This window comes from Myotis daubentonii, chromosome 18 (genome assembly GCF_963259705.1).
Source record: "Myotis daubentonii chromosome 18, mMyoDau2.1, whole genome shotgun sequence".
NCBI lineage: Eukaryota > Metazoa > Chordata > Mammalia > Chiroptera > Vespertilionidae > Myotis > Myotis daubentonii.
Window position 1 is genome coordinate 33,877,193 of NC_081857.1, and position 25,483 is coordinate 33,902,675.

A 25,483-nucleotide genomic window follows, 5' to 3' on the forward strand; every position below is an offset into this window, starting at 1 on the left:
TTGGATAGATGAATAAAGGAAAATATTTTTTGGTTCATTAGGAATTTAGGGAGCTCCTGCAATATCGAGATAACTCGGACAAAACCTTTGAAGCAAATGAAATGTTGCTTGAGAAACTGCGGCAGCGAATACAAGATAGAGATGCTGCGCTAGAGGTATGTCCCATAATTTTTCTCATGATGCTATGGATTATTCTGTTCACATAGGTCCTATAGAAATCTGTATCTACTGGATTTGCTGTTTTTCACTGTTGAATCTCCATTCCTTTATATTGGGATTCCTATTGGAAAGGGTGATCAGGATAGTGGCTCTTACAGAGCTTTAGGTTCCTTGCTTTCCTTGCAGCGGGCTATAGATGAAAAGTTCTCCACTCTAGAAGAAAAAGAAAAAGAGCTGCGGCAACTTCGTCTTGCTGTGAGAGAGCGAGATCTTGACTTAGAGAGGCTGCGCGGTATCCTCTCCTCTAATGAAGCTACCATGCAGGTAAGAGCAAATCTGTCCTGACTTGGCATCCCTGTCCTACTTGCATTCCTGAAGCATCAGCCCTTCTATCATTTTCTGCAAACCAGTGTATTAATTTATGAGAAAAAATATAAAAACAAACAAAAATAATAGTCATTAGTTTCATCATCAGGGATTAGGAAGTGAGACGTTTTAGCACTTTCATGAACTTTGTAGGGGGAGGCAGTGAATATGGATTTTTATACATGGTTCTAATTAATTTCTAATCCTTGTCAATATCTGTACACTTTTACATAAGCATTGCCAGGGTGCAACTACTACATTGTGGTTTTCCCGTTAATGTTATAGACATGTCTGTGTATGGCCACAATCAGATCATTTGTTTATTTTAATAATATTTACTGTGGAGCATTTTTGATATTTATTTTAGAGCTTATATATCTAACCAACTGCCACTTCTTAAAGAAGTTCTCCACTGCTTGTATAGTATAGCCTACTTCCTCCAAAATACATCATTTATCATGTATGTTACGTTTATGTCTCTACAAGCTAGATGAGAGTTTCTAAAAACAAAAAATAAATTAGTATGGCATTTTTAGATTAAATACTAAGTTTCCTCCTTTTGTAAAATAGTTGATAACATGAAGATAACTTAAAGGTAGATCGGGTTTCGTGTGTAACCTGAGGTGTGTGGAGTGGTCCTTGGACTTACGGTTGCTTTCTTTGTGACCGTAGAGCATGGAGAGCCTCCTGAGGGCCAAAGGCCTGGAAGTGGAGCAGTTATCTGCTACCTGTCAAAACCTCCAATGGCTGAAAGAAGAAATGGAAACCAAATTTAGCCATTGGCAGAAGGAACAAGAAAGTATCATTCAGCAGTTACAGACATCTCTGCATGACAGGAACAAAGAAGTGGAGGCAAGACCTTGTTAACTTACTGGTAGTCAGTTTATCAGTTGCATAACCTCAGTCTTGGATTAGGACTCTTGAGGCCTGGGAGGCCAGTGACCCAAGTCTTTAATTCCGTTCTGTGCCTGGGCGAGTCATTGGCTTTCACTGGGACTGTTGTCCCTACTCCTATAAATTCACAGAGTTTGTTGTTTCAAAACAGTATGTCAGTTGCCATAAGTATTCTTCTGTATTGTCAGTGTTCATTCACTGTGCATGTATTTATAGGCTTCTATGTGCCAGGCCTGCGCTGGGTCTGGGGAAACAAAAACAAATGAAACACTGATACTTGTTCTTCAGAATCTCACAGCTCTTTCTTATATGATAGATTCTTAAAAGCCCTCTGCTATGTAGTAGAGGGAATTCTTTCCTCCAAAACTTACACTGTTTCCTCTGTCTCAGGATGTTAGTGCAACCTTGCTCTGCAAACTCGGACCAGGGCAGAGTGAGATCGCTGAGGAACTGTGCCAGCGTCTGCAGCGCAAGGAAAGGATGCTGCAGGACCTTCTAAGTGACCGAAACAAACTAGCAGTGGAACACGAAATGGAGATTCAGGGCCTGCTTCAGTCTATGAGCACCAGGGAGCGGCAGAGCCAGGTAAGGACTAACACACACTTTACCCAGAGTAAAGGAAGACACCTGTTATCCCAGTTCAAACGAGAATCTTTTTTAAAAATATATATTTTTTACTGATTTCAGAGAGGAGGGGAGAGGGAGAGAGAAACATCAATGATGAGGGAATCATTGATCGGCTGCCTCCTGCATGCCCTGTACTGGGGATTGAGCCCACAACCGGGGCATGTGCCCTTGACTGGAATCGTACCTGGGACCCTTCAAACCGCAGGCTGATGCAGGCCAATGCTCTGTCCACTGAGCCAAACCAGCTAGGACCAAACCAGAATCTTGACACCTTGGTCTGATGAGTTCTAGCAGAACCAATTTCAGATTATTTTATCTTTAATATATCTGTTATATTCAGTTTTTTCTAATATTCTACCTATGAGAGATTTTCCACTCATTGCCTGTTTTTCCCTGTAAACTGAAAGCAAGGAAACTATTTTCTAGGGTCCCAAAACTGGCTTCATAAATGGTTGGCTTTTAACATATAACATCAGAACACAAGTTTTGTTTTATTAGAGAACCTTTCTGACGTCATGTGTGATTTCCATTCTAGGCTGCTGCCGAGAAGATGGTGCAAGCCCTAATGGAAAGAAATTCAGAATTGCAGGCCCTTCGCCAATATTTAGGAGGGAAAGACTTCATGGTGTCCCAAGCATTCATCTCCAGCCAGCTGACTGGAGGGACCTCCATCAGCCCCCGCCTCGGAGAGCAGCCTGATCAGGTAAGACTGAAGACTTGTGTAGATATGTTTGATAATTATCTGACATGTGTGAGAAGAATCCAAGTCCTTGTCATTGTGATCATGGTTCCTGCATCTTCCTAAATCCCCCAACTCCTCCAATTTTCAGGGTTCAGTGCACATACCCTCCAGAGATGATAGAACTTCATTGACTACCAAAGGGGATACCACCATACCCAAGTCCCCATTAGGTAAGCATCAAATTTCATTTCATTAAGGAATCTCTGCTTTTCCTTCCCATAATTCTCTTTTAATAGGTTTGGCCAAGACTCTCTTTCCCTTCCTACCTTAATGGAAAAATTAAATTTGCGTTCCCCTGAAAGGATGAAGACATATCTATTCTAGGAAGAACTGCCCTTTCCTTATGTTGAATTGAGGTGATTGTGCTGGGTATGCAGTTTGGCCAGGGAAATTGCATCCTCCTTTTCACATAGCTTTGCAGGGATTCAGCAATGCAGGAGGTAGTGTTTCCAAACCTGCACAGCAGAACGATGGGGCTGATACCTTCTGGGTATCTTTTAAGAAGGCTGAGGACACTTGCTGTAAGGTGACATTTCAGTGTTGGGAAGGGCAGGCAGTTGCCTCCATAACTACAATATAATTATCACACAGGAAATTTAACCTTGGTGTGGTTATACTATGGCTTACTTAATCTTATTTTATAAGCATGTAGGTTGCTTGCAGTGTTTTGCTTTTACAAATAATGTTGCAAAGAACAACCTGTGCATATATGTTGTTTTTTATTGTTGGGGTGTGTCTTCAGAGTAAATTTCTGAGAAAGGAGGCAGCAGAGATCATGCTATGTTAATAGTGATAGAAACTGGCACTGTTTTTTTTATTTTTCAGTTTTAGGAGACTTGGACACAGTTGCAGGGCTGGAAAAAGAACTGAGTAATGCCAAAGAGGAACTTGAACTCATGGCTAAAAAAGAAAGAGAAAGTCGGGTGAGTTTTGTAGTCAAGCCTAATTTCTAAATTCCTGGTTTTTCTTTCAAAATAATTTATATTTAAGAAAGTACACTTCTCCAACTGTAATATCTGGAGAAAAATATAAATCACTTTATATACACATTACCTCTCCAAGATGCTCTGGTTTTTATAAATGGGGACTGTTAAAACATTTTAAGTGCTAAAATAATAGTTTTCTCTGCCCATTGCTAACTGGAATAAAGTAATTGGGAATAAATGACATGCTATATAATTGCTGCTTAGATTTATGACATTAGATCCATAAAATTAGTTTTGGAAACATGGAACAAGAGAAAGTTGAGAATGATCACTAATGTTGAGTAATTGCTAAATGCAGTGCACTGTATTGGCTACTTAAATTAGCACTATACAAAGTAAGTGGTATTGGCCCTACTTATAGATGAAGAAGATTTTTTAAAGCACAGAGGTAGGGAGTAGTCATATAATTAAATACTAAAGCTAAGATTTAAGCTCAGGTCTTTTGTGACTTGAAATGCTTTTTAAGTAGTCATTTCCTGGAAATGTTTTTCCCCCATGTTTATGCTCTATTTCTAGCAATAGAGTTTTCATCAGTCCTTTTAGAAGAGGCCTCTCGGCCTTACAGACTCTCTCCCCCTCTGCCTCCCTGTGCAGCTAGTTGTATGTCCAGCTATGACGCAGAGGGAATATTGGGGTCACGGAATAGTGTTCCAGACTACAACTAAGAGCCTTTATTTACCAGGGCATCTGTTTTAGAAGGTCGGTTCGGGTCATGGGTTCCTAAGTCCAGTTCAGCTGGCTAAGCTGTGTAGTTCCTCAGTTTTGTCCCACTTCTTTGTCTTAGATCTGTAATGTAAAGCCTGTGTTCATAGTTGTGATCAAAGTATCTTATTATACCTCTTAGCTTCTCTTTTTACACCATTTATCTCCTTACAAACAGACCCACATTATATGAATAAAGTTTGAGGATATGAAGTTGTATGGCATTTAAAAAATAACAGTTTTAAAAATCCCCCAGTTATCCTCCCCCTTTTCTGGGGGAGGGGCGGGGGGGCTCTACCCCAACCATTATCTGATTATTCATGTCAGTTCTTTAGTTTCCATATGCAGTTCCTGTTTTTCTCATATATGTTCAATTCAGAGCAATATTACTCTTTGGTCTGGTCCTCTTTTCAGGATTATAAAATTATAATGAGTAAATGGATATTTGGAGTGAATGATATTTAGCTATATTACTTACCTTTATGTATCCTTAACTACCAACTTCTCAGTTCAATGTCTTATATTCATTATCAACTTCCCTCTAATATCTGTTATTTTCCAAAAGCCATGAAGATTTTTCTCAATTTTTAAGTACTCCCCTACTATCTTGAGATAATTGTAGTGGTGGTAATAGTGATCATCCTTTATTGATTGCCTAGTATGTGCCAGGCACTTTAGATACATATTTTTTATTTTCAGATAGCCTTGAAAAGTAGGTATTATTCCCATTTTACCATTGAGGAAACTGAAACTCAGTTTAAATGTCTTGTCAGGGATATTAAGACATGATTTGAAACCCATGTGTGTCTGACTGCAGATCTTTATCATGCTGCAATACTGTTTCTTCCTCATGTTTTCATTTTTTTTAATGGAGTAAATTATCTCAATATTTAATGATAGAGATCTCTGAAGAGGGCCTAATACATAGCACCCCTTTTTTCCATAACGCAGACCTGAACAAACTAAGAAATAAAACAAAGTAATGGCAGATGATGTGGTACCTTATCAACTGTGTTACTGATAAAGGCTTAGGTAGAGAACTTAATGCAAGAGCCAATGGGCCTGCTAGCCAGTCCCCAGAATTAGGTAGACTTACCTCCCCAGTCACAGGCAACACTGGGCCTGGGTAGATTCCCCAGTTTGCATGGTAGGGAGGGGCCTGCCCTTGGAGAAGCCCTGGCAAAAACAGGCTTCCTGCAGGCAATTCTCTCCGAAGGTTAGGAAAGGCAGAACCTAGCCAAGCATGCCGGGCTTATTATTCCCCCATGTGCCATTACGATAGTCCCTCTGCCTGCCCGGGGCTGCGTGAGGAAAGGGGTGGAGAGAGGTCAGGATTTACACTGCCAGGGCTGCTTCATGCAAAGAAATGTGAGGAGGAACATTTTCTCCTAACACGCCACAGGATCCCAGAGCCATCCGATAACTTGGTATCGTTATAAGTCATCATGAGCCCACACAGTGATACTATAAGCTTTGAAAGAATTAGAAAATGCACAAATAAAATTTTTTGTTGCTTATAATTTACCTGAGGATTTCTTCTCTGCACAGATGGAACTTTCCGCTCTACAGTCCATGATGGCTGTGCAAGAGGAAGAGCTGCAGGTGCAGGCGGCTGATGTGGAGTCCCTGACCAGGAACATACAGATTAAAGAAGACCTCATAAAGGTCTCTCAAAGCTTTTTAAAGACCATTGGAAATAGCTACAACTCAGAATAGGCACCTACACACGTTCAGATGCATTGGTCCGTTGGCCAGTGCTTATTTCTCGGACACACTGCTAGCGTCTCGTGATAATGCTGTGTTCTCTTGGACTTGAATCAGAGTTGCTGTGACTCCGTTCAGAATACATCATTACCTTCCTATGGCTTATCCGTATCCCACTTGAAAGTGTAGCAGACTGTCTTAGGAGCATTTTTTTCCTTTGCTGAATAGTATTTTTATTCCTGTTCCCATTTGTTTACTTCTAGGACCTGCAGATGCAACTGGTTGATCCTGAGGACATACCAGCTATGGACCGCCTGACTCAAGAAGTCTTGCTTCTTCGGGAAAAAGTTGCTTTGGTAGAATCACAGGGTCAGGAAGCTTCAGGAAACCGAAGACAACAAGTAAGTTATTGGAATACAAACCTTATTTTCACTGTGAAGTAAACAGTGGAAAACCTGTCCATCTCAGTTGGCTGTGAAGGGGCCCGGGGATAGAATTTCATGGAGAATCTGTGCTCTGGAGTGTCCTGCCTTGGTCAGTGTCAGCCACCAGCTGAGGCCCCTTCCTTACACTTGTAATTGTGGAGGGAGAAACAGTTCTTTCGTCACACACCGTCAGTTGTCCCTGACCCCTAAGTCACCTCTCTCGGCTGAATCCATCTGCCTGCATGTAACCATCTTTTAAAAGTGATTAAATTTTTAAGTTTTTGTGGGGTTTTTTTAAGAAAAGAAGAAAAACTTCTGCCTCTTCCCCAAGTTCTTTTGTAGCTTCTGTCCCATGTCTAACCTTTTTTCAATGATAAACTTCTCAGAAGACCTATTTGCCTGTGCTCCTGGTCTCCCCTCTCATCCCTCTCACTAACCACTCATGTCACTCCAGTCTGGCTTTTAACTCTACCAGTCCCCTTAAACAGATCTCTCTGGTCATGCACTGTCATAGCTCGTCATCTTTATTGCACTTATCAGAGCTCACAGTGACAAACATGATTGATGAATGTCTTCCCCCTGACAAGATAGTAAGCTTATTCCTAGAGCAGAACCTGGCACATAAAAGGGACTCAATAAGTATTTATTGGATGAATGAAGAATACTAGGAAGTCCCATTACATGTTTCCCTCTTGCCCTTCCTCTCTTTCTCTTCCCCTCCTTTCTCTCAGCCTCTTTCCTAGGCTCTGGCTCCCCTCTATCTTCTACTTGCTTCCATGTTTAAACACTGCCTTATAGGGTTTTAAAGAAGAAAAAATGGTAGTTCATGTGGCATTGATTTGAAAACTAAAATACCATGGAAAGCATAAGTAAGTAATAATATAGTGAGCTTCCTTTTAGTCAAGGTACATGCTAATGCATTCTTTTAGTCTTTCTCAGGATTAACTGGCTTCATGTCTCATTTCTCCATTTGCACATTTCTTCTACTGTTTCCTCAGCTGCTGCTGATGCTAGAAGGACTGGTAGATGAACGGAGTCGGCTCAATGAGGCCTTACAAGCAGAGCGACAGCTCTATAGCAGTCTGGTGAAGTTCCACGCCCATCCCGACAGGTAAGAGAGTGACTGCACTGTGTTCCCGTTTACTCTCATTAAGTGCAGATGCGTACGATAGCGAAGATGGGAGAAAAGAGAGCAGAGACGGCTACTGGGACTGCCCAGTTTGTCATTTGTTGTGTGGATTGCTTTGAACAGAAGTGTCCAATCTTAAGTCAGTCATATAGCTGTTGCAAATTTCAAATGAGAAGACCTAGCAGGTTTCTAAAATAATGCCTTGCCTCTAGTAAGCACTCCATGTATAGTCCTTTCCTTTCTCTGCTCCATGTCCTACTAAAGACTGTTCCACTCTAAGACTAAGGCTGTAATGGGAACTGATACTGTTGAGTATCATTGAAGAAAACATATTTACTGCGATGGCAATATCACCCCAGGATCACCAATAGCCATCGTGACCAGTCTTTATTCTTGTCCCTCTTGATTTGGGGTCATGTATATTATATCTTTCTAGTCCATTTTATATTCTTCCCCTTTTTGTACATTTTGTCTTCCCTCCTAGCCCCCTTTTCTCTTGCCCAATTTTTATTCTTTTACTATTCTTTTACTATTCAGTTTCTATTATTTTTGGATTTAATTTTTTTTTTCTACTTCAAGCAAATGAAGGAAGAGGAAAGGTAGAATAGGACCCCTTGATTGTGTTACTTTTTAAAGAATGTCTGGATCCTTAGTGTCTGTGAACTGGGTTCCTTTTCAGAGCACTGTCAAGTCTGGTTAACAAACAAGAGAACAAGTATTTTACTTGGCTCAATAGTGCTTCAGTTTATGTTTAGTTTTTCCTTTTTTTTTTTTTTCCAGAAACTAACACTCTTAGTCAAATAATGAAATTTCTCTTATGTGCTATAGGGGTGTGAGATAAATCTCGGGAGCTATAATGTCCTGTGAGATTGGCCCAGAGCCTAGGATAAGGGACAAACTTTAAAGAAAGGAGCAGGTCTTGCTAATCTACCACAGTGGTCACAAATGCCACAACAAAGACTACATTCATTCACTGTGTCCTGGAGAAGAGTTACTTTAGACAAGCATGCCAAACTCAAAGGCTAACACAGCCAAATAAATGAGGCATGCGGCCCGCGGGCCGTGAGTTTGACATGCTTGCTTTAGAAGGTCTCATGGCATTGATGGCTCTTTGCAAGCACAGGTGGACTCATTACAGTTGATGGCTAATCCATTTTCCTTCCGTGTGGCATGTTTAATCAGCTCTGACAGAGACCAGACTCTGCAGGTGGAACTGGAAGGGGCCCAGGTGTTGCGCAGTCGGCTCGAAGAAATTCTTGGAAGAAGCCTGGAGCGCTTAAGCAGGCTGGAGACCCTGGCCGCCAATGGAGGTGGGGAACTGGAAAGTGTGCGAGTTCGTCACAAGCATGCCTTCTGAGCACTGGCGGGTCACTGCAACCAGGATGGAAAGCCTTGTTTGTACTAACCAGAGAGAGCCTGGTCTGACCTGCAGAATTCAATGGTGACTTACTAATGATAAAACTGGTACAAGTAGCATCAGCTACAAAGTGAAACTCACTTTAGTCTACCTGAACTTCACAGTACATCTCCATCTCTACGTTGAATGGTGGAGGTTACAAAGTGTATTTGCACATTTTAAATCATTCCATTTTAGTTTTCCCACCCGTATCCATTCTTTTCCCCAGCGCCTCCTCCTGATTCCTTCATCCCTTCTGTGGGCCAATAAAGTTTATTCTTCCCCCACTCTCACAATCCATTTCATATGTTCCATATCATGTCATAATGCATGCGTGTGTATTATTTTTGCCATTCAGTCAACTCCTGCTCTTTGAGGGAGAGTAATTTAAAGTTTCAAGATGAGAGAGAGAGATTTAAAGTCTATAAAAATGACTTTGCATAAGTGATATAATCCTTATTGGAAGGTAACCAAAACCAAGTCTTGTCATGGTAGACTATATATAGCATTGGGAGGGCCACGTGAAAGAGCAGAGGCAAAGGATAGAGCGTTGATAGTAAACCTTTACCTCCGATATTGGTTCAGAATTGATTTTATAATGACTATGAAATTAGGTTAGGAGATTAAATTCCATTAAATTCTTTTTCTTTAAACCAAGGGTATGTTATTTAGTCAGATCATGACTTGACGAAAGCTCCCAGGTCTTCTAGAGTCAAAATCCTCTATGTAAGAAGATAATTTGAAATGAACGTCCCCCATTAAACTTAGTATTTCACCAAATAAGTCATTATGGCCAGAGGAGTGTATTGCTTGTCTATTTTCAGGTGGTAGTGGCCCTGATGGAGTCCTATATTTTTCACTTTTTAGTGCTTCTCCATTTCTCCATATTAAAATAAGTAATAGGCTTCAGGCTTTGAGGTGTTTGAATAGTTTAGAAATAAATGTCACAGATCTGTGTTTATAGGTTTCAGTCATTGTCTCGGTGCTTTCTTACAGCGACAGGATAGATATAAGGATAGGGCCACTGGAGGTAGTACTGGTTCATCGCTGTTGACGGTGTAAAAAGTAACCAGGATAACTTGGAGCTCTGTGGGTTCAAATGAGATACCTATTTTGCTGGATGGCAGTTGCTTAGATTAGAAGCTAAGATTTTGGTTTTTAAACCTGATGAGCAGGGATTGAGGCTTTCTAGCACCGTAAATGTGACTGCTCTTTGTAAACAAGGTGGAGTGCAGTGAGTGTCCTGTTTGCCCTCCATTGTTTTCCAGGACAGTTATTCCTTTCACACTCTTGTGTTGACATGGCTTGCCTGACATTCTAAATTCCATCCAAAAGAACAGCCTAGCACTTTCTATAAAGTATTTTGCAAAGACTGATAGCCTTAATAAGCCTTCCTCTTCATGGAAGTGCTTTCCAGGTTTAGTGGCTTTGGTGGGGAAAGGAGTCATTTAAGGAAGGGGATAGGAAGTATAAGCAGAACCATCCAATCCACTTTCTTACTCTTTTAATCTTAAGAGGCCCTTCCTGCACAGAGCTTATTGTGACTTTCTGGATGTAAGGAGGTGGGTATTCAAGCAGTGAAAATGTCAGCCAACCAAAACATTTAGGAAATGTTATCTCTTAATTTTACGAATAGACCAAGGAAGCTTTCTAATAGAGTCTCCTAAGATTCAACCTTGGGTGACTTGGGTTCTAATGAGTCACAATGTTTACAAGAACTTACGTTAATTACCACTGCTGCTTCTGTCAACCTTGAACAAGAGTAGGAACTTCCCTTGGGGTCTTGAACTGTTGCTAAGTGTTAGAGGAATTCAAGTTAGATGAATAATGAGAAACTCAACTTCCTATTGAAAAATTATCAGAATAGATTAGAGAGGAAAAATGTAAGTGAATTTCTGGTCCCGATTTAGATTCCAAAAGGACAGACTAACTTGTTACTTGCCTTTTGATACTGTCTTTGGAAAACATTTTAGAAAATTCAGTGCTTTAGTGGCAGAGGATAAATTAAAAGTTTAATTTTGATACCACTGATGTGACTGAAATCAGTACTGATTTTCTGGTAGCTGGAATGAGGCTTGCAAACAGGGCTGCCTGGAGAGAGCTCTCTGGTCGACCACTGTTGTGTGATAATTTGACATCTTATTAGGGGACACAGTTCTGATGAATTTTGTCCTATAGCGTACATATAGATGATGCTGTGATCGACCATATCAACTAGAGTTAACATGATATAATAGTATCCATTCTCTCTTGAGAAGCACAGACCCTTTCTCTTATTGGATTGTGCTTCCTGTGTCAGGCATTTTTCAACATCACCATAATTTTAGATAAAGCATTGTGTGTTCTGCTTATGGAACTTTATGCCTGAATAAAAAAATCTTGAAAGAAAATGAATGAATTAAATTCTCCCTCAGATCATAGCTGTTTAGCCAAGTTCCAGCTTTTGAAAAGACATTTTTGGGTTATTCTAATATTGTCTGCCTTTTAGTTTGATAAGGTGTACTTTTACCCTTACCCCCACCGCATTTTTCTTCCTTTGATTGTGGGCAGCAGCAATATTTTGGGTACCTCTACTTCCTTATTCATATTTTTAAAATATTTGTCAGTGCTGTTATATATAGTGAGAGCTCTATTAAAGCAAGAAAATCTTGACCTGAATAGGATATTAGTTTCTAGCCACAAGACATTTTCTTAGAGGGTTCTTTAGTATATTTCACTTGCACAGTTTATGCATACGTGATCTCTGTGACAAATCTTTATAAAGACCTATCACTATTATGCTTATTTGTGCTCCGAACTCAGTGTCTGGTCCTGAGAAGTTTGCTTTATAGCTTCAATGCAGTTCACGAAATTGGTTTCGTTTTTCTTTGTCTCCCAGTTGGACCTAGGGTTCTCTGGGTGAAGGGGGAGCAGATCAGATTATACCCAAATTGCTCCTTTCCTCGAGGAATAAAGTCTGACTGGTGTACCTAAAGTCACTTCCCTTTGGGCTGTAAGCCTTAGAGAGTACAATGCTTTATTCCTTGGCTTTCCTTGAGCTAGTGTCAGAAAACTCTAGTTCCTGTTGTTAGGATAAAGCCATTGTTTTCTGGTTTCTGGTCTTTTTATATGAAAAAGTCACAGAATCTTCACATTTGACAGCCCTGAAAAATTCAAGTTGCCTCTTCAACTCGGGCCTCAGTAGTAATTATACAGGTCAGCAGCCAGTGCCCTGCAGGGAAATGTGACACTTCCTATGAAGTTAGGAATAAATATTGGCCCTCCGCACACAGTCCATTTTCCATCCTGTCTTGTAGAAATTGTACTGATGGTAGAATAAGTGAAATCAGCTTTCTTTTTCAGATACTAATATCCTGAGAGATGAAGCCTGCAGAGTATGTTCTCTCGTTTCTCTTGGGGTTAAAGTTCAGAGAGATTTTCTTCTCCCTTTGGTGGTATAGAACCATTTGTACTATAGAAAGAAGAGCTAGGAATATGGGGCTCATGAGGCAGCCAATAACAAAAAGCAAGGAGTGAGCCAATGGGACCATTCATTGGAATGATTTCTATGGGGCGACAGTTTTTTAGTCTTTACACCTTTTGGAATATGATTTACGCTACCCTCTCGCTAGACATTTGGATCGATGACTTTGTTAAACCGTTTTTATTATGATTACATGGCAAGCATGTTGCTGTTAAGTAGTCTGAGTGTTGACAGAAGGTAAGTCCTCAGCCTCTTGCTATATAATCACAAGAGCCAGGATGCGTTTCCCAAGTCAAACACTGGCACCGCAATTAGCTTCCGACAAAGGATGGGAAGTGGAAGGGAAACAAACTGTAGAGCTGACAATAATAACTGTACCAGATTTCAAATAATAATTAAACGTACCAAGTGAATTACTCATTCTTTTTGCATTACTTTCCCTTTTTTTCCCGTTGTTTCAAGTCAAATTCGAGAAATAAACATCTCTATCATATTGTTTTCCTCTTGCAAAAGCTGGAAGGATAAAATGGAAAGTTCAGCAACATCAGAACATGTTTGATGTAAAATAATGTGAAGAGTAGGGGTGTTAGGGTCATGAACCAAATCAGCTTCCTGGTTCCCTTAAGGAACTCATAAATGTCTGCATATGCATGAAGTTTGCTTTCCGTGAGTAACATGCGTGCGCACCGCTTCGTTTGCCATGATCAAAGTCCTTGCTCTAAAATGCCATCCTCTCTCAAGCTGCACGTGTGTATACAGGTATGTTTTACAAATCATGAATTTGTTTCCACAAAGTAGTGACAGTTTGATAATAAAAACAGCTTTATTTTCATCGCTTAAAAGTTTGCTCCTAAGGCTTTTGAGAAAATGAAACTGCTTCAGACTATTTAAATGAAGGAGGAAGTGACATGTTAAATGACCCAGTAACTTGGCATTAGATTATTTCCAGGTCTATTTCCCAGTCCGTGTATTTTCCTCAGGAAGAGCATTTCTTCATGGCCCTGTGCTGTGCTAACCTGTGTTAACATTTGTGCTGACATGGAGAGTGTACTTTTCTTTTTACATATAAGTATTAGAATTTCAGCCACTTGAGTTGAGACACACAAAAAAGTTGTTACTGATCAATAAAAGTATCCAAGGCCAAACAGTAATTATTAGTTTCATTTTTAAAAGGTTTAAGAGAAGAAAAAAAAGAGAAAGCTCCTATTTTTTTTTTTTTTTCCTTATAGGAGAATCAGTCTGTTGACCATTATACTAAAATCCCAAGTCAGAGTAAGGCTCTGGTGTGAGTGAATGAATGCCTTTGTGTTTATTTAACTTAAAGGGAGGAAGAGGAAGGAACCTGAATTTTTCTGCTTTCAAAGAAGTGAGCCTAAGGGACAGCCTTGTATTTCCTGCAGAAATGGAAATGGACTGCTGTACCTTAAAAACCCTTTCTTGCTCTCCTCACTGAAGGAGAGAAGTAGGAAGAGGGATGGAGATGTGAGGAGCCAGTTCTTATGGTGGGTGGTACTGTCCCCATAAAGGTTCCTGGAAAGTCCTGCTTCCCGTGTCCTTTGCGTGGAAAGCGAGAGACCATGAGCAGGAAGAATTCCTTGACACTGTAGAAGCTTAAGCACTGAGAACAGTTGCTTTCTGAATCAAGGACAAGCTGGTAGCGACTTAAGAGAGGTTGCAATTTAAAGACAAAGATACACCCTGAAGGGGCTTGACCAAAGACAACAGTTTTCTACCTACTTCTGTTCCAAGATCAGAATCTGTCCAGTTAAAGAACTTTATTTCTCAGCAGAAGTTTATGGAGGACTGTATGAACTCTTAAAGTTTTCTTATGGTCCAGACAGGAGTGGACGCAGGTGAAATTGTCGCGTTCGTTAGGCGAGCGGTTTCCTTTGATTCTCTCATAGTGCATCATAAAGCTTGAGCCTGCAGTAGCTGGTTCATGATGTGAACATGTGACTCCTCGTCATGAGCCCCTGGCAGGGTGCCCAGAAGTGAAAGTGAGATGGGCCCAGAGGACCCGGCTCAGCAGCCTGGCGGCAAGGGAAGAACAGCCGGGCGCTTGGCACCGCCAACTTGTTCATGCTGTGAAGTGTTTAGCTCTTTGAATCTTCTTTCAAAATAGTCAGATGTGAGTCCCATATCCTGAGTAACCATATGGGAAAATGTGACTCTTTATCTGCTGGTCCCATATAAATGGCTGGAAGGGAAATCAGTAATGACTCTAGAGCTGGGGGTAACTGGTTGTGTGCAACCAGTTTGGGCTCGTTACTGCAGAATTAAAATAACACTTCATGGCTTTCCTCTAAGGCTTATTCGTGCCTGATGGAGTTTGAGGGCAGCTAGAATTTGATGATGATGACCCCGGTGTGTGAAGCACCTGTCACTCAAAAGAGCTCATTCTATTTACTTACAACTGTGTTCTTTCAACGGTTCTGGAAAGCAGGGAGAACCAAGTGTGATTTCCAGCCTCTTGTTTGGGGAAACACACAGACATGCAATAGACCCAATCCAGATCCAGTTAATCACAGGTATAAAGTTTCCCCTTGCTGGTTACCTACCCTTGGGCCACTTTAGTTTACCAACAATAATAAGACAATAATGTTTAAGGGCAATATTTAGTGGTACACGCCATATGCCAAGCACCGTTCTAAGCACTTTCAAAAGCAGCAAACCCTTTAAAAGTGCACAACTAGGGAGTGGGTGTCATTATTAACCCTAGTTAATAGGGTTAACTGCTGAGATAATTGAGATATGGAAAGGCTGTGACTTGCCTGAAGTCACATAACTAATGACAGAAGCAGAAATCTAATGTAGACATTCTGGCTCCAGAGCCCCTGTTCTTAATAATTATAGCCATCTGCTATTTAAAAAGCACCACAAATGCATGAGTTTTTGCCTCATTGATAACATATATATATGTATATATATATATATATATATATATATGCATAATAATTAAAATTTTGCCAAGGATTGTATAGTATTTTAGAGGTTTGCTTTATTTCTGTGTACTTTATCATCAGATCGCTGGCAGAAAATAATTTTCTAAATCTAAAAAGGGAAGGTTTTGGTAACACTTCAGTATGTGTGTTTCAGAGCCTAGAAACTTGCAGGAATCACAACCTGAGAACTATTATTGAAGCCTCAACAGTTTTTAATAAAAATTTCAGTCTAACACATAAAACTTAACCCTGGAGAAGGAGAAGCAAGTTAAATCTGAATTAACAGATTCTTAGCTTTCAGAGATTCTAAAGGTGACAGACTATTTTATTTCACATTCATGAGAAATAAGTAGTAGGTTTATTAATACAAAACATAGCACCTTTAAATTAGAAATTTAAAGTATTCCAAGTTAGTTTTGAAGATAGTGTTTTGTTGCCTTGTAAAAGCTTAGAAAGGGGTATTTTGCACAAAAGAAGTTCTTTTATTGTCATTATTTAAAAAAAACAAAACAGAAGGTAACGGAAAGAGGAATGTCTAATGTGTAAAACATGTAGGACCTTGTGTGGGATAACATTCATCCCAGTATTCTCTATAATTTTTTTTATTCCACCCCACTCTAACACTAAAAAGCTTTCTGCGTTCTAATCCAAGTTGGTGAAAGGCTGGGCAGCACTTAACACTGTCCTGGAGGAAATACAGGGACTATAAACTAGCTTAAAGATAAATACATAAATAAATAAACATTAAGGAAAGTAAAACCCCTGTGTAGTGGAGTGTTGGGATGAAATGGGCATTCTTGCTTGGTCTCCCTTTAATTCCTAGTGAGTTCAAACCCATGGTATCCTGCTCCCGAGTGAATTAAAGAGACAGCATGATCTAGAAAGGTGGATGTGGCATCAGGAAGGTGGCAGAGGTAAGTGGAGGACAGAAAGTTAGACAAAAACTTTCAAAACCAGTGACAACCACCTATTCTGATTCCCCACTAAACCTTACCCCTGAAACCTAGTCTGGAATCATCTTGGGATGTAAGCCCAGAATGGCTACGTAACTCACCAAAAGTGGTGTGGGGATGAGGATCCTGACCTCACAGAGCTGAGCTTTCTTCAGTCACAGGGACATTCTCTAGCCCAATGCTCAACAGTAGGAACCATAAAAAGTGTGTTTTCTTCATCTGCCACTGAGTGGGGCAATTCATTTTTCTTGGCAGGAGAAAATAAAGATTCTGATTTGTACTGTTGTACAGAAAAAAAAAAATTGATAGTAAGCATAATACAGGGTGTCCCAAAAAAATATATACATACTTTAACAGCTGGTAGCTCAATTTTTTAAAATGTATTTTAACAAACACTGCCTTTATGATTATTCAAAGTATGTGTGTACATATTTGGGGGGACACCCTATATATGGTACAGATGTCCTCAAGTGATTTAGCATCCTGGATTCAGTGAATTTCCAAAACAGCCAAAGCTTAGGGAGTGTGTTCATTCACTCTACACATCCTGAACCAGATGTTCTGGGGCTGGTTTAAAAGATTAAGTAATGGAAATGCCTATTGTGCACTGTCCGCCAGGGGACTCCAAAGATGTTGAGTGGTAGAGGTCCCTTGTAAGTACGGCTTTATTGAACAGGTACTGCCTTGAACCAAAGATAACACAACATTTACGGTGAAGATCAGTGAGTGACGCCTAAGATGAAGCTGTTAGAACAACATGCCTACTACCATTTTGTACTTTAATGAGATTGGCCCAGACCATTGCAAACATCTGGCACGAACTTGCAGATGCCGGGATGGAATGCGGGCGTGACCCTCCCCATTCACCTCCTCTGCAGATGGTACTGAATGCTCGTTATTCACGCAAGGCCTTTCATCCAGGGATGTCTGAGCTCAGAAGCAGGGTCTTGAGTCTTGAAGAAACAAAGGTACAGATCTGACTTGTCATTAGAAGGAACAGTGAGCTGCCTCATGAAGTTCAGACACTTGTCTTGTCTTGTCAGAACCTTGGATACGCCACCTAATCTCTTCGAGGCCCAGGTTACTACTCAGAGGTCAGAAGAGTTTTAACCAGGTTGGTTGCCAAGGTCAGGGTCACAACTAGATCTCTAGGTTCTCTAACTTGGGCAGGCTCTGTAAGACCCAGAGAGTGTCAAGGTAGATTTTCTTTGGTGTTCAAATGAATTAACCACTATAAATTCCTACACTTTTCAGAAGAAATCTGTAATGTGGGCCATAGGCCTTAATCTGAAATTGGATGGATAGACAGTCTTATTCTAACATGTGAAGAGGAAGAAATGTCCTAGGTTTGTACTGTCCGATATGGCAGCCACTGGCTACATGTTTGAATTTTAATTTAAGTTAAGCTATTTTAAATTAAAATTTCAGTTCCTCAGTCACCCTAGCCATATTTCCAGTGCTCAGTAGCCACTCACATGTGACCAGTGTCTACCGTGTTGGGCAGCGCAGACATAGAGTTGCAGAAAGTCTATTGCTCAGCACAGCTCTAGACCTTTGCCCAGACCACCAACTGCAGCTCCTTGTCCCTTAGTTCAGGGCATAGATGCTTGTGCCCTAGGGAACCATGTCCATCTTTGGGGAATGAAAATATGGATTAAATCCCATTTGGAAAAAGCGGTGCAAGAACCCTTCAGGCAATGGATGTTGGCATTGAGCAAGAGTCTGAGACATGGGATGGGGGGTGTTAAAGAATTAAGAAATACTTGTGCCTTGGGCCTTGACTAGACCTGAGCTTCTGTAGGACACAGGGCCCCTAGAGGAGGCTTCCTCAGAGAGACTGTCACCCCATGCACAGCTGATCCCAGTGATGGAAAAGTATGAGAGGAGCAGGACTGCCCTAGTCCCCAGAAAATCAGGGACCCTGTCCACACTCAGTGGTGGGGAAAAGAGTAGTCATGCTGGGCCCATGTTACAGAAGAGAAACTTGTTACATAGCCAGTCAGAGGCAGAACTGGGGCAGGTGGGGAGCGGGGGGTGGGGGGAGGTTGTAATTCAGACTTTCTGGAAATAAGTGAAAGGGTAACCACCCTGACCGTGGGCTCCTTAGGTACGGGTCTGTGCAATCAAAGCCAGCTTATGTTTTGAGGCATAAGCTTGAATGTTAGTAAGAAAATACCAGTGATACAGAGAGAAGGCTTTTCTACAGATTTGGCACATTGCTTCTGCCTTTCCTGTCAGCCCTGCTGGCTAGGGACCCATGCATATGGGGAAGGGAAGAAATCAGAGGCAGATGGCAAAAGGAGTGACATTTTAGCTGCCGTCTGGAAGCCACCTGTGAAGGGAATCACCTTTCTCTTTTGGACTTATTTCCAGGTGCAGCTGCAGGGGATGACACCGAAGATGCGAGCACCGAGTTCACTGACAGCATTGAGGAGGAGGCTGCACACAACAGCCACCAGCAAGTAAGTCTGAGTCAGGTTCTGGGTCCCAGGGTGGAAGACTCGTAACTCTTTGGGGTCTGGTGCTTTCCTGCAGCTCTTGTGGACCGAGAGTGAGAAGCTATCTTTTTATATAAACCACTTCCCAGTCTTCTCCCTGCCCTCCCTGAGCTTCCCAGCCACTTTGCCAACCTCTATCTTCACTCCATTTTTCTCTCCAATACACTCTTTCGTTTTTACTCCTTCTGTCTCTTACCCCTGCTCTCTCTGCCCCTTCACCGGCCTTTGTCCCTATGTACCATCGATAGCTGTAGCTCCAGGAGAATTTTTACTTATAACAAGACCACAGACACTTTCCCTCTTGGGCTTTTGTAACTGAAACACACCACTGAAGACAGAGAGTCAAAGAAGGGCTACTTGGGGAGGTGGCAGGGCCTGCGACCTGCTTTGGGAGAGCGCTCTTTGAGAAAGTCTAAGAGGATTGAATCATTCTCAATGAAATCTCATCATACAAAAGAGAACTTTGTTGGGAAATCTGACAAACCACCCAGGTCACGGCACATCAGTGACCAAGAGATGGCACTTCAAGGGCAAGCCCCTGTCAAACCTCAACTTGGAACCCAAGGCTGAAACACTGTTCTCACCAACCATCAATGATGAAATAACCAGCATATTCTCAAGCTCAAGAATTTAATGGCCTGGACCTCAGAGATTAAGTCACCAGTAGTGATCCCTAGCACTCACTGGTACTCCTTTGTGTCTCCACCTTGCCCAGTGACATTTAGCCATCACATCTCCTACATGGACCATGCCTGTGACTTAAGGAGAAAGTGGATTTTTGGTATCTGTCCTTCTTGCAGAAGCAGCTGGGTATTTCCAGTGATAACTTTCTTGGGGGTATTAGGAAAACTATAGGGGAAATGAGGCTTTCTGAGTCTGCCTGTACATCTGCACAAGAAAAAGTGGAGACATCTAATAAACCAACAAGAAGAGCCCAAGGGAGCAACCCCCAACTCTTGCAGGATTTGGCACAGTCTTTGGTTCTTGACATGAGTAGTTGTCTGGAATATCTCAAGTCCTCAACACAGATTATTTACCTTCTATCAAGATCCTCTCTTTATTGCTTTAGACATACCTGACCCTTACTTTCCCCTTGAGTTTCTGCATGAGCTCTACTTATCATTTTACTTTAACAGCTTCTTCTGAGTCCTCCTAGCCAATGCTTGTAACTTTACTTATGTACCCCACAGCCCCTTTGCACTGGTCCCTCTGCCTTTCACTTCCTGATTTCACTGAGGACTCCGGGTGAGCGGGAGAGATCTTCAGGATGACCAGATGTCCACACTAAGACAGCTATATTGGGATGTCAGCAGGTTATTGCTACTGTGGGAAGGATTGACTTTAGAATAAATGAACAAGAGACACATAAGACAAGAGCCAGGTTCTGAGAAGTCCTTCATTCTAATTCTCAGTTATAGGCACACTGTTTAGTAAAGTCATTTCTTCCTTAACCTTCTTTCCTATAGTCTGCATGGAGACAATGACCAGAGCACATTTTGAGAAGGTCAGTTCAACCCTGAAGTAAACTTTTACACTGGGGCATTTGTATTTTTCTTGCAACATCTTCCCTATTACTTGGCATAGGAGATAATAAATTATGGGTTAAAAAATCTTTGGATTGGGGCTTGACTCATGATTGACAAAGTCTATACCTATTGGATGAAGGATATCTTGCGTAAGCACCATTTTGCTTTCCATCACCTTTTCTTGAAACTCTAATCTTCAGTTTTGGGTAAGAGGTGTGTGAAATCATTGTCAATTTACTTCAACTTTTCTGGAGCTTGAAGGTGTGACTCTTCTGCCACAAATTAAATAAAGCTTGTTTTGCTATAACTGTTTTGTGTCCAGATTCTCAAAAATGTGTTTGCTTGTATCCAGGGAAATAGTCCGTTGAGATTAGGTTCTGAGCTTCTTTTAGTTGTGTCCTTAGAAGGTTGGCTTTGTTCTCGACACAAAGCTCCCTTCCTTACCTCAGGCATACACACAAGTCCCCTAACAAACACACCCAACTTTGTGTTTCTTCCAAGGCAAGAACCACCTTTAGGCTATAGCAAGTAGCTTTATCCAGTATGAACTCACCCACCTCAGGAAGTCTCAGGTCCAGCCATGGTGATAATTTCCAGTCTCAATCAAATGTAAAATCTATAATAAATACCTAGGAAATTCCTGGGAAAGAAACTAGCATAATCAATTATTATCTTTCTTCTTTGAACTTTTGCAATGGAAAAAAAAGTTAATCAAGAATCAAGATTAAAATCAAAGGAGAGAAAAATGAGTAGACTTAGTGTGATGAACTTGAGAAAAGAATAGTTTTAATGCCCCTAATGCTATCAGAGAACTGATTTACATTATGAAAGATGTAAAGCAATAAGGTAAAAGCAACACAACTCTCTTCAAACAAGAGATCAGAGCTGCATGTAGACCTGCATGGGGTTAATGAAAATCCAGCACACAAAAAAGTTGAGTTATACCCTGACGTAATAGAGCAGATGAATTAGAAAATGGGGGGAGGGGGGGTGAGAGAAAAAAAGCTATAAGAGATACAATTAACAATAGACTTAAAAGATTTATACTACCACCACACATACTTGGGGTTTTATTGGGGGAGGGAGGAAATATTAACTTTCATGCATTTGTATTTAAAATTTAAAGACAAATTAGCCAAAGTAAGCTCCCTTTGACCTGAAAATATGAAACCCAGATCATCCTGGGAACAAATCAGATCTCTCTTTTCTCATTTTATAGTGGGAAATTAGACCAGATGGACTTTATGGTCCCTTTTAGTGTTAATATTCCATGGGTCTTAATTTTGTATTTAAATAAAATGGGTATATTTAAATCAATAGAAAAATATATACATCCAGAAGGTACATTAAAAAATAGGTGGCTATCATTAAAGTCAGACATTATTTTTAAGCAGAAGGAACCTTTAAGCTTTAGAAAAGAACAAATATTGCCCTAGCTTGTTTGGCTCGGTGGGTAGAGCTCTGGCCTGTGGACTGAAGGGTCCTGGGTTCAATTCTGGTCAAGGGCACATGCCCGTATCATGGGCTTGATCCCCAGTAGGGGGCGGGCAGGAGGCAGCCGATCAATGAATCTCATCATTGATGATTCTACCTCTCTCTCCCTCTCCCTTTCTCTCTGAAATCAATTAAAAAGAAAGAAAACAAAAGTTTCACCCATATTAAAAGCTGATGCAACATTCAGTTAGTTGCAAAGAGTTTACATAAAAAGATATCACATAGTTTGAATGAGGGCTGAGGTTATAAACTTTCAAACGTGGTTTTATCCAGTCCCCCTTCCTTTATTTTGTCCCAGGTGCCTTGTGGCACATGCAGGGGTGGCCACCAGTCTCACCCAGTTTGGCAGCAGAGGCATAGAGGCAGACATCCCAGAACTTCACAAATCTCAGGCTCACAATCCCAGGGGGGATTGGATGCCTAGGAAATGAGCAATTGTGTTTTTGCTCATCTCTTTCATCTTTGACATGGATGTACATCTCTTCACAATCCCAACTGCTATGCTCCTAATCACCATTGCACATATATGTCATGAGTCAACCCCACCACATACCTGCAGCCTAACTTACTATGCTCTGTCATGGAGTCAAAAGCAAAGGTCAATGGCTTTGTGCCAAGCCGAGCAGCTCTATCGATCATCGATCTATTTACACTCCTCTGGACTCTGTTCTGTTCAACATATTTGTGACCTGAATGAAGGAATAAAGCATTTAATTAATTCTGCAACGTATCCCCAATCACAACCCCACTATATGGCCACTATATGGTTATGCACATAAATATATTAATGACTTTGATCATTGGGAAATGATTTTGTACAGCCAGAATGAAGTTATAAGTGACAAGTACAATTTATAGAGACAAGTCATATTTGTAGAGATACAAGATGACAAATAACATGACCGGAAAATAGCTATGGGGAGAGGTGGGAAATTGGGAGGTCAAAATTGAGAGGAAACAGAAGTCAAGATGGTATTGAGATATATGATTAATACTGGACCTCCAGGCAAATTCTTGTACTAAAATAATTAGTCATAAACTAAGTTGATTATCATACTCAAATTTGTTTTCTACACTTTTAAATGCATGGGGGGAACTGGAGAGGAGCCCAAGATGAAAATTAAGGAAGTCTAAAAGTTAAAAATTCTCATTTGAGGGAAAACCATCCAATCCACTTTAGTTGAAACATTGAGGAGTAATGTCAAGAGTATCCTAAAAGAAAGGGGAGGTGGGGAGTTGGGAAGTTGTTTCCGCTTAGATTTGCAGAGAGAGTTTCACCCGCAGCATCAGCACAAGGGTGATTCACCAACACGTGAACTTAGCTGCTGGCAGGTGGCCTCACTGTAGCTTCTCAGTACTTGCAGGGTGTGGTTCTCCAGCAGCCAATTAAACTCAGCTTGTTGTGTCTTACCTGCAGCCCCATCCACATTCTGATTCTGTCACTGACTCCTGACTGCCCAGCACCCTGAGCCCTCCCTCTTGATCATCCTCTTTGGAGTCTGAGTTACAGGCACAGTCTGAGGATTTGAGCGCTGGTGTCTCAAGCCTTCGTCTTCCCAGTCACAGACTCCAGGGTCATGGAGCTGATGAAACTTCCTGACTTGTGGGAAGATTCAGGGGACTCAGCCCCCTCAGGAGGAAAATCACAGCACGCATACTTTCCAGTCCTGTTTAAACCTCATTTGTTCGAATTTTTATTTATTTATTATATGCTTTTGTGTTTTTGTTTTTCTCACCCACCTCTGGAATCTCCTTTTCCTGCCCATGGCAACAATTCTCCCTGCTCCCTGGGTGTGCCCTCCCCACCCAAACCAGTCTCCAGGGCCCTTCTGGCTGAGGAAGACCTTGGAGGGCACTCACTTTAGGTCTGCCTTTTTTTGTTCCCATTTGAGGCTGCCCTTGAGATCTGATGTTCCCCTTGGATCCTCTTTACTGGCCTGACTTCTTTAAATCATGATTTTCTTTCAGCTCATCAAAGTGGCTTTGGAGAAGAGTCTGGCAGCTGTGGAGAGCCAGAACATGTCTCTCTGCCCTCCGTCCCCGACAGGAGGGGGGAGTAACAGGGGTCTTCAGGAGGAAATGCTCCACCTGAGAGCTGAGGTCCACCAGCACCTCGAGGAGAAGAGGAAAGCCGAGGGGGAACTGAAGGAGCTGAAGGCTCAAATTGAGGAAGCAGGATTCTCCTCTGTGGCCCACATCAGGTAGGACAACCCCCAGACCGGGGAGCCTGCCAATGGAGAGGCCACCATAACCGAGGGACTTGCCTTGCTGCAGCCAAGGCATCTTCTTGGTCCCCATCCCAGGCTCCATGTGTTTATGTCTCTACAAGTCCTTTAGAGAAAAGTGCATAATACTGGATAATGGTGATTTCTTCCCTTGATTCTACTTGTTAAAATATGTTTTACTGCCCTAGCTGGTTTGGCTCTGTAGATAGAGTGTCAGCCTGAGGACAGAAGCATCCCAGGTTCAGTTCCAGTCAAGGGCACATGCCTGGGTTGCAGGCTCGATCCCCAGTAGGGAGTGTGCGGGAGGCAGCCGATCAATGATTCTCATCATTGATGTTTCTGTCTCTTCCTCCCTCTCCCTTGCTCTCTGAAATCAATAAAATATATTAAAATATATACATATTTTTTTAACTTAAACTCTGTTATATATAAATTTAGTTGAGCTGTCATAGGTAAGAACAGTATATCTCTTTTGACCCTACAGTTGAACCTATAATCAAACCATATGTACATATTTTTATGGATTATTTTCCTTTCCCCTGACAGAGTTACTGACCTGACACTCTGATTTGTTTAACTCTCCACCCAACTTTAAGATTGGCTGATATTGTAGCAGATAGAATTTATGAAATTCTTAGCCTATCTCTTGAGATGATTTTGTTGAGCTTTGCTTTCATTATTGTGAAAACAATAGGATTTTCCCCAAAGCATAAAGTTAGAATATTAAGTATTCTTTTCTATACCATACACATGCCCTTTATCTCCTTCTTACACCTCCATTTTGGTAAATTACAGCTCCCTTTGTCTCCATTGAGGAAACACTCTCATAGACAGTGTATCTGAGTCCATGTCCTAAAGCATTTTCTTCCTTAATTCATATTAGACAAGCTCTTCTGTTGGTTCCAAGACTTCAGGATTCTGAGAAATTCAATCTAGAAGCATAGCCAGCTGGCAATGCTTCAAGTTGTGAATTACTTATTTTCTTTGCCTCTTCTACCCAGCAGTTCTCAATTTAGCACACGTAAGAAGCACCTGTGGAACTTAAGTAGAAATGTAAATTCCTAGGCCTCAGCCCTAAAGCACTTCATAGGATTCTGATGTTAGTCTTCGCAGGGCTGCAGCTGTACAGCAGAATTAGATGACTTGTCCACGGCAGACCCTCAGCTAACCACACACACATGTAATTTCATTGAAGCATCCAAGAACTCCACTAGGTCACTGCTGCGATCCTTATCTATATATATAAAAGGCT

The 25,483-nt window shown here is 41.2% G+C and overlaps 1 protein-coding gene across 29 annotated transcripts in view; it reads left to right on the forward strand.

Annotated features, from left to right (window-relative positions):
* Positions 1-25,483, forward strand: part of LOC132220444 (myomegalin-like) — a 154,572-nt gene that overhangs the window by 98,984 nt on the left and 30,105 nt on the right. For 14 of the 29 annotated variants that reach the window (XR_009449785.1, XR_009449786.1, XR_009449784.1 and 11 more), the window contains 13 exons: positions 42-155; positions 346-483; positions 1,198-1,377; positions 1,810-2,004; positions 2,582-2,749; positions 2,877-2,958; positions 3,614-3,711; positions 6,025-6,141; positions 6,444-6,581; positions 7,604-7,716; positions 8,917-9,044; positions 18,862-18,950; positions 23,975-24,207. Coding sequence is in view for 26 of the 29 variants with exons in the window: in XM_059673531.1 (XP_059529514.1) it covers positions 42-155; positions 346-483; positions 1,198-1,377; positions 1,810-2,004; positions 2,582-2,749; positions 2,877-2,958; positions 3,614-3,711; positions 6,025-6,141; positions 6,444-6,581; positions 7,604-7,716; positions 8,917-9,044; positions 18,862-18,950; positions 23,975-24,207 (1,793 nt within the window). In the remaining 3 variants the exon portion in view is untranslated. The remainder of the gene's footprint in view (positions 1-41; positions 156-345; positions 484-1,197; positions 1,378-1,809; positions 2,005-2,581; positions 2,750-2,876; positions 2,959-3,613; positions 3,712-6,024; positions 6,142-6,443; positions 6,582-7,603; positions 7,717-8,916; positions 9,045-18,861; positions 18,951-23,974; positions 24,208-25,483) is intronic. The other 15 variants (XM_059673524.1, XM_059673532.1, XM_059673540.1 and 12 more) reach the window with 3 other exon arrangements.